This window comes from Cucurbita moschata, unplaced genomic scaffold (assembly GCF_002738365.1).
Source record: "Cucurbita moschata cultivar Rifu unplaced genomic scaffold, Cmos_1.0 Cmo_Scf00027, whole genome shotgun sequence".
NCBI lineage: Eukaryota > Viridiplantae > Streptophyta > Magnoliopsida > Cucurbitales > Cucurbitaceae > Cucurbita > Cucurbita moschata.
The window spans coordinates 389,361-402,451 of NW_019268543.1; the positions used below are offsets into that span (position 1 = coordinate 389,361).

Consider the following 13,091-nt stretch of genomic DNA (forward strand, 5'->3'; position numbering starts at 1 on the left):
ATTAACAAGTAGGCCATCAAATAATCTCTTGTCCCTTATAATTTGAGCTTTAAATTAAATAATAAGAAAAGGAACTCCAAAAACAAAAAATAAATAAATAATAATATTAAATTATTATAAAACCGGCCACATAATCATAATTAAAAGTAAAAAAAAAGAATAAAAAAAAGAATAAGAAGAAGATTCATTTCCGTTTGATTCGGTCACCGGCGAACGTGGAAGCCACGTGGACAACCATAGATGGTGGGTCCACGGAGGTCTGATTGTAGCCGATTCTCGAACGCATCACGATTCCGAGAACGAAAAGGAAGCGATACATTTTTTAAAATCCCATTAGAAGCGCATCGGAAGAACAAACCAATCTAGAGGAGAGGAAGACCCACAGATAGAGATAGGCGGCGGAATAGACGGGGATTCGGCGGAGCCGCGAGGAGAGATTCCCTTTCCCTTGCGGTTAACCAGAACGGTTTCGATTATATATATATGTTTATTTCACTAAACTTTTGCCAAGAAACTGCGATTTAGACTGCCCTTCTCCCGTCGTCACTTAGTCAAACCACGAGTACGTTCTTTTTTCAACTTGTTCTGTATTAGGTTTTCTATTTTCGATGTATTTCCTTGTTTTGATACGTTGTTCGTGGTGGATTTTTGGTATTTTGTAGTCTCGATTTGTAAATCTCTATGGTAACTGGCCGATTTGTTTTCATCGAACTCTTGATCTGGTGTAGAAGCGGATTCTTGTTCTGATTTGATCTGTATTAGGTCGCGGCAGTTTTTTTTTTTCATTGAATCTCTTGTAATTGAATATTTCCTTACGATTACGATGATCGAATCCTGATATGAGGGATTGGTATCTTTTTGATAGATTGATGGGGGAATTATTACATCTGAACGGGCTTTGAATATATTTGGTCTGCAGGCTCAGCTTCATTGTTCCTGTGGATGTATCTTGTCGTCATTCAAGAAGAAGATTGGCTTGTGAATTGGCCCGATTCCTTTCTGGGTATTCTCAGGCCGCCTTGTCTGTCTGTTGAGAGAAAGGCCTTCTCACATTGTGTTTCAAGAGATAGATGGGATAAAGAATTCTTCAAGCTTCAGAGCGGATAATATCAATTTGTTGGTGTGAGATCGCTTTTTGAAGTTGTTTTGGTTTCGAGCAGTTGTAAGGTTTTCGCTTATCCAAAATGAATCCGTCTCAAGGGTCTACCTTGTCCGCAAACGTTGCGGGGTTTGTTGACGGCTCCTCTGCAAAAAGAGAAGTCTCATACATTGACAATCTACCTGTTTATGTTAAAGAGCTGATAGCTGGTGGTGCTGCCGGTGCCTTTGCTAAGACTGCTGTTGCACCCTTGGAACGAACTAAGATACTCTTGCAGGTGAGTTTCCTGATGGTTCCTTGAGACTTTCTTCTATCTGAATGCATGACTATGCTGCAATTACTAGACTCTTGGACCAAAGTGTTGCGTAGTAATAATTGGGATGGATATGGAGAATTAGTAACCACTCCTTGAACTATGCTCATGGACCACTTTTTCTACTCCCAAGAGGGCTTTGCCCCTCACCCAATTCAGGCGAAAAGGATTTGAAGTTATGGTCTTCCCCAAGAGCTCATATAGGAAGGTTTGTTACCTTGATGTCGGCTCTTTGCCACCGGATGCTGTTCCGAGGGTTGGGCTGTTTGCCCAAGCCTAAGATTTGGGGGTTATTTCAATATATACTACGCTCTTACCACCAGGCCCTCCTTGGATAATGATGAATTCGTTGGGGTTTTTTTTAGCTAAATAAGCTTATTCACTTTGTGAGAATATGAGATGCAGTTGAGGTTATTATAGCTGTAGGTTATGTCACTAATATGAAGATAATTTGGAATTTGATGGGTTTTTAAAATTTGATCAGCAAACAGCGCCAATACAATTGTTCTATTAGCCACTAAATTTCTATTCTAACCTCTGTGTTGTGAACATTGACAGACGAGAACCGAGGGATTTCGGTCTCTTGGAGTATTTCAATCTATGAAGAAGGTGGTGAAGCATGAAGGTGTTCGTGGTTTCTATAAGTAAGTTCAGAACTTTGTCTAGTGTTTTGTTTTCTTGTCTATAAACTTGTTTCCTCTGAAAATAAGTTATCGAGCTTTTATGCTTTAGGGGAAATGGAGCAAGCGTTGCTCGGATTATTCCTTATGCAGCTCTCCATTTCATGACGTATGAGCAGTATCGATGTTGGATCTTGAATAACTATCCAAGCTTAGGAACTGGGCCTCATATTGATCTTCTAGCTGGTTCAGTAGCTGGAGGAACAGCTGTTTTATGCACATATCCCTTGGACCTGGCACGAACAAAACTAGCTTACCAGGTATATCGTAGTTTAACAATTTAGTCATCTTTCATTATATGAAAATTTTCTTCATCTTATCCCATTTTTACTTCTTATATATTCAAGATATGAATGCTTCCTTTATCTCTTTGTCATCTAACGGTTTGGTTTTTTGCTATGTAGGTTACCGACACAAGAACGAGGAGCGGTTTAGGAAGTTATCATACTCGCCCTGTATACAATGGCATCAAGGATGTTCTAACGAGTGTTTATAAAGCTGGTGGAGTACGTGCACTCTATCGCGGTGTAGGTGTGTCTCTGTTGTCTTGTCTAGATGTGTTACGTCAATTAATTAAGTCAACTTGTATACTCTATATGGGGAAGCTGATGAATAAAGTTACAATATATCAACAGGTCCAACACTTACAGGAATCCTTCCTTATGCTGGTTTGAAGTTCTACATTTATGAAAAACTGAAAAGTCACGTTCCTGAGGAGCATCAGAGATCCATTGTGATGCGACTTTCTTGTGGGGCTCTGGCTGGATTATTGGGGCAGACGTTCACGTATCCGCTCGACGTCGTTAGAAGGCAAATGCAGGTATTATTCTTTGTCATTTTCAAACTTCTTTGTTATGGGTTTTGATCTCCATGATTCTGAAACCAAATTCCTTCGGAAAATACCATCTAAGGTTGGAGATATGCCATCTTCACTTCATGGTCAAGTCAGATTTAGGAACTCAATTGAAGGTCTTACAATGATAGTTCGTAACCAAGGATGGCGGCAGTTGTTTGCAGGACTGAGCATTAACTACATTAAGGTAATGGTTGAAATTATTTTCATCTAGAGGTGCTTTTACCGTCCATTGCTCTGTGCTGTTAACTGTGCATATAATTCTCCCATTTTATGAATTGGCAGATTGTTCCTTCTGTGGCCATTGGATTTGCAGCATATGATAGCATGAAATTATGGCTCCGAATCCCACCTCGTCAGAAGACGCAGTCAATATCTTCTGCTGCATAAAACCCATTCCTCTCCTATGCCGACACCGCATTTAGATTCTAGACTGCCTTTTAATTTAATTGGTCTTTTGCTAATTAGGAAGTGTGAATCTTACTTAAGGATGTAGCTTTCATTCATCTGTATCTGCTTGAGTCTATGGCTAGACGTGCTTTTCCTTCACTCCCTACTTTTTGGGAACTAACAATGAAACAACTTTTATGATTAGACTATATTTGCTGTTGCTATCAATATTTTAATTTTACCAAGATAAGAAAAACAGTTTAATAAAAAGATGGCAGCCAATTAAAAACATATAACCTTCGATTGGTGGTTTGGGACCGATCTTGTTTTCGCTTCCATTACAACACAAACAACACCCATCAAAGGTTCTTCAGGCTTCTGCCTCTGAATCCCCTAACAAAACCTCTCGAGGGAAGAAATTTAGTTCTTAATGTTTAAGAATTCAGCGAATGTCTGGATCTTCGCGGTTTCCTTTTCTGCATATGCCTGCAAATAAAACCACGGAGGAAAAAAATGACCACAAACCAATTTAACACAACAACCAAAAATATTGAAGTATATAATATTGAAATCCCAATGAGTTTCAAAGGATATGATAATCTGTGGCTCCTCTGCATCCTCCTCCACCATTCCTTTCTACGCCACAGCCAGCTGAACACATTGATTTCACTCTCTATATTCTTATGCCTACGGCTTCGGCCGGAGAAACTCCATTTGATCGACGAGATCCTGCAAGTTCTCAGGCCAATCAGGTGGCTCAGCAATCAGATCCTCCACTTCCACATCGATGTCTGATTGATTGCCAACCATTATAGGTTCTTCCTCTGGATACCCAGCCCAAGGATCTTCAGCCCAGAGTTCACTGAAGAACCCCAGTTCCTCGTGAGCTGAGAGACCCACATCCATGGCTGCCATGGGCATGCCATCAGAAACAGGGTCTGTGATCTCGCCGTTTGACTCGCCTTCAAAGTTGACTGCTAACAGCGTCTCCATATCTGGCTCTTCTTGTTTAACAGCCACTGGTACACTCTCTTCCTGGAGATTCTCTACACTTGGGCTGGAAGTCAGTCTTCGCTTTCGTCCGATTTCAACGCCTCTCAATTCTCTTCCCTGATTACTATGGATAAATTTCTGAACGAATGATGGATTCTTAAGGGCTTTGCTGAGGAATGTCATGATCTGCTTCTGTTTATTCTCAGATTTCTCTAGCCTATCCTCCATGGCTATTATTTGCTCTCTTGAGCTCTGGTGTTGCTGACGCAATCTTACCAATTCCGCCATTAACGAGCTTCTGTCCCTTTTCAACCTCTCGAGTTCACCTTCGAGTCCAAATTCACCCAATTCCACACATATTCCTCCTTGGTGGTGCTGGAAGCTTTGGGTTGAATGTCTCCTCCTCTTTATCGTTCTCAGCAGATGTCGCTGTCCTCCCAGAAACCCCTCATTCGCGAACTCCCAACGATCAGGATCGACTTTTCGAAAACCCTATATTGAAGAATTTCAATCCCAACGAGATTAGGTCATCAAGATTTAAAATGAATTTCAGCAAATAGAAGATTGTTGGAGATTGGATTATCCACCAACGAAAACATCGAAAGGTCAAAACACAATCGAACACTAAAAGAATCGAAAATGAAAATCGAACACTAACAGAATCAAAAATGAAAATCGAACACTAATAGAATCGAAAATGAAAATCGAACACTAAAAGAATCGAAAATGAAAATCGAACACTAACAGAATCGAAAATGAAAATCGAACACTAACAGAATCGAAAATGAAAATAGAACACTAATAGAATCGAAAATCAAAATCGAACACTAACAGAATCGAAAATCAAAATCGAACACTAACAGAATCGAAAATCAAAATCGAACACTAACATAATCGAATATCGAAAATTGTTTTTAGAGAGAACTTACATAAGTATTGAGCTGACGAACGAAACTAGAGAAATTGGAGTGTTTAAAGTATCGAGGAAGCAAGGAACTGGAGAATTTGTGATAATCCCAAACGATGAAGCTATTACGAGCTTTACTCCACGAAACAATGGAGTCCGTCAATGGATCTTCCACCATTTCAAAGGTCTTAGTGAGAAATGGAGGCGGACCTACGTCGTGTATCCCTTCGATCGGCTGGGGAGTGACACTCGAACCCGACGAAGAAGAAGAAGAACACACCGCCGTGCCGACGGCCACTGATTCCTCCGGTTTCACTTCCATTTCATCCATCGCTTTGATCAGAAGTAATTAATCTGAGATTAGAAGGTTAATGACTATGATTATTGGAAGAAGGATCGAGTTCTTAGAGTTTGATTGTATGATAATGGAGGGAAGAAACTGAATTTTAATGGCGTCGTAATGGAAGGTTCTAGGACGCTGTAAATCTCTGTCAGATGTTTATTAGAAGCTTCTTTCCACTCGTCCAATCACAAAATATCAATGGAAACTTCCCGTTTCTTCCAGGCTTTCTCAAATATATGGAGGGAAACTATTTAAAAATACATTTTTTTTAATAAAATATTAAAATTTTAATTTTAATTTTCTTATCTGCCTTTATCGACCCAAACACTTGGGCTTCCGTTTGTTGGGCTGGGCTCTAAAAAGCCCATATAATTGGATTTCTTTTCATAAAATAATAATAAATCTCTAAATTTTTAGTTTTATATTTAATAAGTTCTTAATATAATGAAAACTTATGACCTGCTAAATATTTTTTAAAATTAAGAAATTAAATAGACATATAATTTTAACATTATTTAAAAAAAAATAATTAAAAAGCAAGAGGTTTTAGTTAAAAAAAAAAAAAAAAAAAGAAGAACAACTTGCTAATTAATGTGAGTCACCGATGATATAGAAACAAAAGTGTGAAAGATGTAAAAATATGGAAAGCAATTTAAAAACTATACCTTTTATTTTATTTTATTTTAATTGCAACAGAAAAAGAAATTAAAAATTAAAAATCCCACTCACCACATTTAAATAACTTGCATTAACCCTTTTTCAAGTTGAAGGGTCCCCTCTTCGACTTCTTTTCGCCAAGTCGCATCGAAATGGAACGTCTCGCCCTCAAAACGACATGTCGCCTTCCAACTTGTACATTATTTTCCCCGAACTTTACTTATTTATTTATTATTTTACTTTACCGCTTGAAACCTACCTAATTCTTCATCAAATTATATTATATTAGCTCTCAAAAATAAACAAATAAAATTGGACTAATTATTTTTCTTCCTTAGTTCGTTGTTATTATTATTATTATTGGGAGGTGTTGGATGATGGAAGTCCCACATCGACTAATTTAGGGTGTGATCATGGGTTTATAAGTGAGAAATACTAACTCCATTGGTATGAGGCCTTTTGGGGAAGTCCAAAGCAAAGCCATGAGAGCTTATGCTCAAAGTGGACAATATCATACCATTTTGGAGAGTCAGTCGTGTTCATCTAACAATAAGAAACTTATTTTATCAGACATATATCATATTAATAATGAAAATCTAATAAAAATTAAATATTAACTATTAACAAGTCACACTCATTTTGTACGTGTGTAAGTTTATCCCGAGGTAGCTTTATGGGTAGTCACAAATTTGTTATTTTCCTCTTGAAAAAATTATTTCAGAAAATTCAAAAAGCTCAGGAGAGCAAGTGCACCACGCATTTACTAAAATTAAAATAAAATAAATAAATAAAGGAACCAGGTTGCGTAAGAGCTGACGTCAGTGACTGAGGTTTTAACCTAACTTTTAGATAAAAATTTATGTAAAACAATAATTTATATTGAAAAAAAGAGTTTGAGAGATTTAAACAAACTTAAAAGCTATTTTAAAATAAATACTAAAATTATTATGATAATAAAATTAAAATAAAACGTACAATGGAATGTACGGAAATACTCAAATCACATCATCATTTTAATTATTATGCCATAAATATTCAAAAAAATCAATCTAGTCATCAATTATTAATGGCGTGGCAGACAGACCCCGTACGCGGCGGCATCGGCCACGTACCCCATTTTCTGAGATAGACTCCACCACTGCCACTGACTGATGAGGTGGAATCTTCTTACTGGTCCACGTCATCTCCATCCTCGTTAGTTTCCCGAACCCGTGCGGGAAGGGGGAAAGCAAAAGTAAACTCCAGAGTTTGGCGACGTGTCGTTTCAGTAACATGACGATGACATGGAAAATGTCGGGTTTATTATTGTGGGTTTTCACAAACCCCGTTAATTCGGCCCACGGGGTCGACCTCCACCCACCACTCCTGTTACGCCACGTCATCTCACTTACTTTACAATTTTGATTGATTGTTTTGTTTTGTTTTGTTTTGTTTTGTTGTGTGTATTATTAGGTTTTCATACCAGAGGTAAATTCAGTTTCCCTAAACCACTTTCCACGTGGAGCCCAGTGTTGTCTTCATTTTGCCACCATCATCTTGCCCACCTGTCCATGTCAATAAAAGCTTGTCCCACGGCGGCCCTATCTCTTTTTCGGCTCATGGCACTTAATCAACTTGAATATAGTTGAATTTATTGAGACACATATTCGATCGAGACTATAGGTTTAAATCATTTTACTCTATTTATTGTCAAGCTCGAAAAAAAATCGAACACTTAAACAATCAATTAATAGTCTCTGTAGGAAAAACAAGTAGACTAATATTCCGGAAAGCAATCAATAATAAAAATGAGTAATTTTATATCAAATAGCTCAAAAGTTTCCACTTGTAGAATATAATCAATGAACAAACATCCAACGACAACCAACCAACACATGAGGACGTGAAAGCTAATAATAGTACAATGTACAAACTAGAATACTCGTGTTATGATGTTGAGCCGACTTAATTAGCTATAACAAGCTAAACACTTAACCCACAACCTTTGTAATGTTATGAATTTTCTGACTTAATTAGCTATAACAAGCTAAACACTTAACCCACAACCTTTGTAATGTTATGAATTTTCCAAGAACAAAAAAATTTGTAATATTATGAGTCGTGGGTCCATAGTCAATGGTGGCCTTTCAAGACAACGATGAGTCCCTAGTGAGGCCATTATGGGAGTGACACAAAACACATGGGGTTTAGCCTATCGAGCCTACTAAATTGGATGTCTCTCCTCCTTTAACTTCGTGTCGAGTTCCACGTACAATTGTAGCGAGGCATGTGAGACTACACTAGCTCAAGTAAAAAAAAATTATCAAGATCGTAATTTTTTTTTAATACTTTATTTTTACAAGTTTCAAATCAAATAATTATTTATGGAAATTAATTATATTGCAAGATGAAGTTTCTTCTATAGTAAGGTCACGTGATGACTAATTAATAAATAAGTTAATATTTTCATTTATATTTTAATTTAGAGTATCATTAGCGAATAAAATAAAAGGTTAATTTAAATTAAATATTTAATTTAATTATTTCTTTATTTAAAAAACTCGTTTATACCATTAGAGTATCCTATCAAATGCTATGTTTTTATATGGTTGGTCTCATTGGACGGTTCAATTGATGAAAAACATGTCCGAATAAAAAAATAAAAGAAGTTTGCATAAAGTTATTTATTTGTTTAAGCCAATTTTTACCCATATATTATATTAAATATTAAACTTGAATGAATAAGAAAATTAATGAATGGAACTTGTAATTTAATATATTATTATTCGTAAAATATTCACGCTTATAATAAGTTTAGAATAACTTTTCAGAATAATTAAACGAAAAAAATAAAAAGAAAACACTAATAAATGACGTAAGCCACCCACTCACGGCTAAAATAAAAAGAGTTACAACGACCGAACAAGTCCCTTGCCTCTTCGCAAATTTAACAATTCCCCTTCCGCTATATCTCTCTCCGCCGTCTCTCCCAATTCTCCGGCGATGAACCTCTGTGCAAACGACGTTGTATCCTCCGAACTTCCTCCTTCTCCGACCTCCTCCTCCTCCTTATCCATCGACGTCGATGAGTCGTCTGAAGCTCGGATCCGGCGGTTGATTACAGAGCATCCGGTGATCATATTCAGCCGCTCCTCCTGCAGCATGTGCCACGTCATGAAGACTCTCCTCGCCATCATCGGCGTCCATCCTACAGTCATCGAGCTTAATGATCACGACGAAATCGCTGCCGTTCCTTCTTCGTCTTTCATTCGGGATAGTTCGGCGCCGGCGGTTTTCATCGGTGGGGCTAGCTTCGGCGGCTTGGAGACTCTGGTCGCTCTCCATCTTAGTGGCCATCTCGTTCCTAAACTTATCGAAGTTGGAGCTCTCACGGTATGAACCCTTAGATTTGGAATTTCGTTTTAAATTCTCTTAAAAAAAATATTTAAAATGATTTTTTGTTCTAAAATTTATGTTAGTTTTTCAAATTCAAAGAAAAATACAATTTATTTCATTATATCATTTCTGAAAGTAAAATGAAATTAAAATTTGTGTTTGAAATGAGACATTTAAACGCTGCAGGTGGGACACGTGCAGTGCTAAAAGTGGAGAATCAGGAATGATGGTCATGCAGATGCGCTACACATGATTTCTGCCTCTGTCCAGTTGGTGGGGTACTTTTGTAATTATTGGCAAATTCTCTGGTCGCCACCGTATAACCCGTGGGTATCGTCGTAGCCTAAATATTCTCTTATTCCTCCCCAAGAAGAAAAAAAAAAAAAAAAAAAGTTAGTTTTGGTTTTATTATTACTTTTATCTCTTTTTTGTTTGTAATAGGATAATATCTTAATAATTATTAAATATAAAAATTAAAAAAGTATAATCTCAGGCTTCATTTACAATTATTGAAAAAATATAAAAAAAATATTGTTTTCAGCATTAAAATTAAAAATAATAATAATAAAAAGAAACTAAAAAAGAAAAAATTTTAAAATATACACACAATTATTAAATGTACAAAAAAAAAAGGGGGATGAAAGTTAAAAGGGCAAAATGGTAATTTCGGTTTAGAAGGAAAGGGAGAAGAATAAAGGGGGGTTTATATAATGGCGTGCCTCATCTACAACTCCGAAAAGCATTCAACATATTCGGTTTCACAGAAACCCCTATTTTGATGAACACAGATAAAGAAAGCAATATATAAAGAGAGAGTCCCCACATCTGTGTTATCATTATATATATATATATATATATATATATATATATATATATGTCAGTAAAGCATTGTTTAAAGGAGCTTTCAGAAGGTTGCAGAAGAATCAGGACGCCAACTAACTTCCTTTCCATATCAGAATCTCTTCTTTTTTTTCTTATTACTGTTCTTAACAAACAAAAATCAATCAATCTTTATGTAATTGCTGATCGGTTAAGGAACACGGTCAAAGCAACGATATCGTGCTCGTTTCTAAACCCTACAAGATGTGTCATCAAATGTCAGATAGTGTTCTTCCTTCTGTTACAACCCGCCCCATTTCATGAACTTCTTCACCTCGTCGTACAAAACAAGGATTGCAGCTGCACCTGTACTTCTGAACATGTTCGAAACGGCGCCTCGATAGAAAGAGCTAACCCCCTCCTTTCGATAAATCGTCTTCCAGCAGTCTAGAGTGCTGTTGTACATCGGTTTATCCAGCCCGGATTGCATCATCATTCGCCTTCTAACCGTGTCGAATGGATACGACAACAATCCAGCAGAGGTTGTGACCACTTGAGCCACTCCCCAACGCTTCCATAGAGCCAACTCTGATTTAGACTGTTCTACCAAAATCTCTTTCATGGTGTCAAAGCCTCCAAAATAAAGGCCTCTGTGCACCACCATTCCTTGTAGAGAGGCTGGAAGGCCCCTGTAAATCCCTCCAATCCCATCCTTCTTGTGTATGGTAGCAAGGAAATGGCAGATGCCTCGAAACTGTCGGACGTCGGTTCTTCCGATATCAGCAGCAAGGCGTGTGTGCGAAATATCTAAAGGGTATATTAAAATCAATGTTGAACAACCTGCAGCTGCCCCAGCTATAAAATTGGCTGATGGACCAGAAAGAAAGTGACCATCTACAAAGCTATTCCTTAACATGTCTTTATATAGATCCTGTATATGAAAAACAACATTCAGAAACCATAAACTCACTTCATGAATTCACCAAACCATCAGTCACTACAAAGACTAATCGATATTTCAGACGCCCGGAAGTTCTAAATCGAAAATGAGCATGCAGAAGGCCTACCAGAAAAGCACATAACACAACATTTCCAGAAATGGAACACGAGAAAACCTCGAGCACAATCTTTGTTTATTCGTCGGTTTTACGACATTTCCAGCTTCGGGATATCAAAAGAGGTAACAACTAAAATGTGTATATTCTCTCCTCCATTTCTATCTCATTTTCACTCTTCAACAACTAGATTATGTCATAGAACAAGTGTAAGAGCCCACGTCAATTGGGGAGGAGAACAAAGCATTGTCTATAAGGGTGTGGAAACCTCTCTCTAATAGACGCGTTTTAAAAACCTTGAAGGGAAGCCCAACTCAGAGAGGACAATATCCGGTAGCGTTACTAATTTCACTAACATTTGCCTTCTGTCCTCACAGCATTACTAATTTGTAGCTTCTAGCTTGAATTGATTCATTAGTTCACTCCTAAGCTATCACATTTGTTGTTACTGCTATTAGTTCATCCCATTCTCACAAGGCTTTTTGCATACAAAATTCTATCAAAAAACCAATTAATTTGCCTTCAGATTCACCAGACATTCAGAAAGAAGGTGTTACTCTAAATTTGGAAGCTAATAGCAGAAAGAAACTCCGAAAATGAAGAGAAATTGGTGATATACCTTAAGAGAAAAATTGAGGGCAACAGAAGGGTAATAGCGAATAACACTGCTTCCATTGCCTCTCCATAGAGAGAGAACGCCTTCTTCTCGAACGGTGCGAAAAATACAATCGAACATACCCTTGAACCTCCTTCGCCCAACCCCAACAATCGCCAGATTGCTCTCTTGGGTCTGTAACAGAAGCTTCGCCCTCTCAATTGGGGCAACGATTGTGTGTACAAGTCCGCCCATGAAAGCCCCCGCCAACAAATCCCGATGGAAATTCACCATCCATTTGTACGCTCGCGGTGAAATCGGAACTGATCTTGAATCCCCCATTTCAAGATCATCGGCATCCTCCACACGCATTCCTCGAAACCCCTCTCCCTCTCTCTCTGCCTCTGTCTCTCTCTCTCTCTGTCTCTCTCTCTCTCTACTACACGCTAAACCAAGGATGAACGATTACCCAATTTATGGGTTCTTCCAGGAAGTTGATACCAAACAAACACCAAGGCAGAGAACTCAGTTCGTTGGTTAATCTATCCTTAACTCTCTAACCTTGAAACTTGAAAAGGGCTTTTTCCCTCGTTTTGGTTTTGTTGCAGGCCCCTCTCGGTTTGGGCAACAAAATAGAAGCAAGAAGAAGAAGAAGAAGAAATAGTTACACGATTCCTGCCAAAGGTTGAACTTGATGGGATGGTCACGAAAACCGACGGCCCTGATTGGTTCTGATCAGGTGGAAGCATGGAAATGCACGCAAAACGGACCGATTTCGATCCTTCTTATCGCTACGTAATCCCCTTTTTGGTGTTTCTCCCCATTTCAACTTCAATTGAAAATTCTATCTCGGATTTATCCAAATTCTTTTATTTCATATTTCATTAAAACTCATTCCCACGTGGCATTATTATTTTTGCTAAGGGCATTATCGACATTTCACATCAAGTTTAAATGTATTTCATATAATTTAGCTTATTTAGTAAAAAATAAATAAATATAAAAATGTAAT

At 37.7% G+C, this 13,091-nt stretch overlaps 4 protein-coding genes across 6 annotated transcripts; 2 read left to right on the forward strand and 2 right to left on the reverse strand.

The window, feature by feature from the left end:
- The first annotated feature begins 305 nt into the window (after positions 1 to 305).
- LOC111462400 (mitochondrial carrier protein CoAc1-like) lies at positions 306 to 3,559 on the forward strand. Of its 2 annotated transcripts, XR_002713726.1 has the most exons (9): positions 306 to 562; positions 920 to 1,376; positions 1,971 to 2,056; positions 2,145 to 2,352; positions 2,497 to 2,623; positions 2,728 to 2,912; positions 3,004 to 3,132; positions 3,231 to 3,396; positions 3,436 to 3,559. XR_002713726.1 is itself a non-coding variant. In XM_023105944.1 (8 exons), the coding sequence occupies exons 2-8, from the start codon at positions 1,185 to 1,187 to the stop codon at positions 3,333 to 3,335; spliced, it is 1,032 nt and encodes a 343-aa protein (XP_022961712.1). In that variant the 5' UTR covers positions 306 to 562; positions 920 to 1,184; the 3' UTR covers positions 3,336 to 3,494. The 2 variants fall into 2 exon arrangements, 1 of the variants encoding a protein (XP_022961712.1); XM_023105944.1 differs by having other exon boundaries at positions 3,231 to 3,494.
- LOC111462399 (heat stress transcription factor A-2-like) lies at positions 2,699 to 5,728 on the reverse strand. Of its 2 annotated transcripts, XM_023105943.1 has the most exons (4): positions 5,258 to 5,728; positions 3,633 to 4,820; positions 3,430 to 3,512; positions 2,699 to 3,349 (listed from the first exon to the last, which is right to left on the reverse strand). In XM_023105943.1, the coding sequence occupies exons 1-2, from the start codon at positions 5,564 to 5,566 to the stop codon at positions 4,023 to 4,025; spliced, it is 1,107 nt and encodes a 368-aa protein (XP_022961711.1). In that variant the 5' UTR covers positions 5,567 to 5,728; the 3' UTR covers positions 2,699 to 3,349; positions 3,430 to 3,512; positions 3,633 to 4,022. The 2 variants fall into 2 exon arrangements, with proteins under 2 accessions (XP_022961711.1, XP_022961710.1); XM_023105942.1 differs by having other exon boundaries at positions 3,186 to 3,512.
- Positions 5,729 to 9,128: 3,400 nt separating this feature from the next.
- On the forward strand, positions 9,129 to 10,002 carry LOC111462402 (glutaredoxin-C6-like). Its single transcript, XM_023105946.1, has 2 exons — positions 9,129 to 9,607; positions 9,797 to 10,002. Exons 1-2 carry the CDS (start codon positions 9,218 to 9,220, stop codon positions 9,815 to 9,817), a joined length of 411 nt encoding a protein of 136 aa, XP_022961714.1. The 5' UTR covers positions 9,129 to 9,217; the 3' UTR covers positions 9,818 to 10,002.
- Positions 10,003 to 10,490: 488 nt separating this feature from the next.
- LOC111462612 (probable ADP,ATP carrier protein At5g56450) lies at positions 10,491 to 12,897 on the reverse strand. The gene is made up of 2 exons (XM_023106252.1): positions 12,104 to 12,897; positions 10,491 to 11,360 (listed from the first exon to the last, which is right to left on the reverse strand). Exons 1-2 carry the CDS (start codon positions 12,449 to 12,451, stop codon positions 10,731 to 10,733), a joined length of 978 nt encoding a protein of 325 aa, XP_022962020.1. The 5' UTR covers positions 12,452 to 12,897; the 3' UTR covers positions 10,491 to 10,730.
- Positions 12,898 to 13,091: the final 194 nt, after the last annotated feature.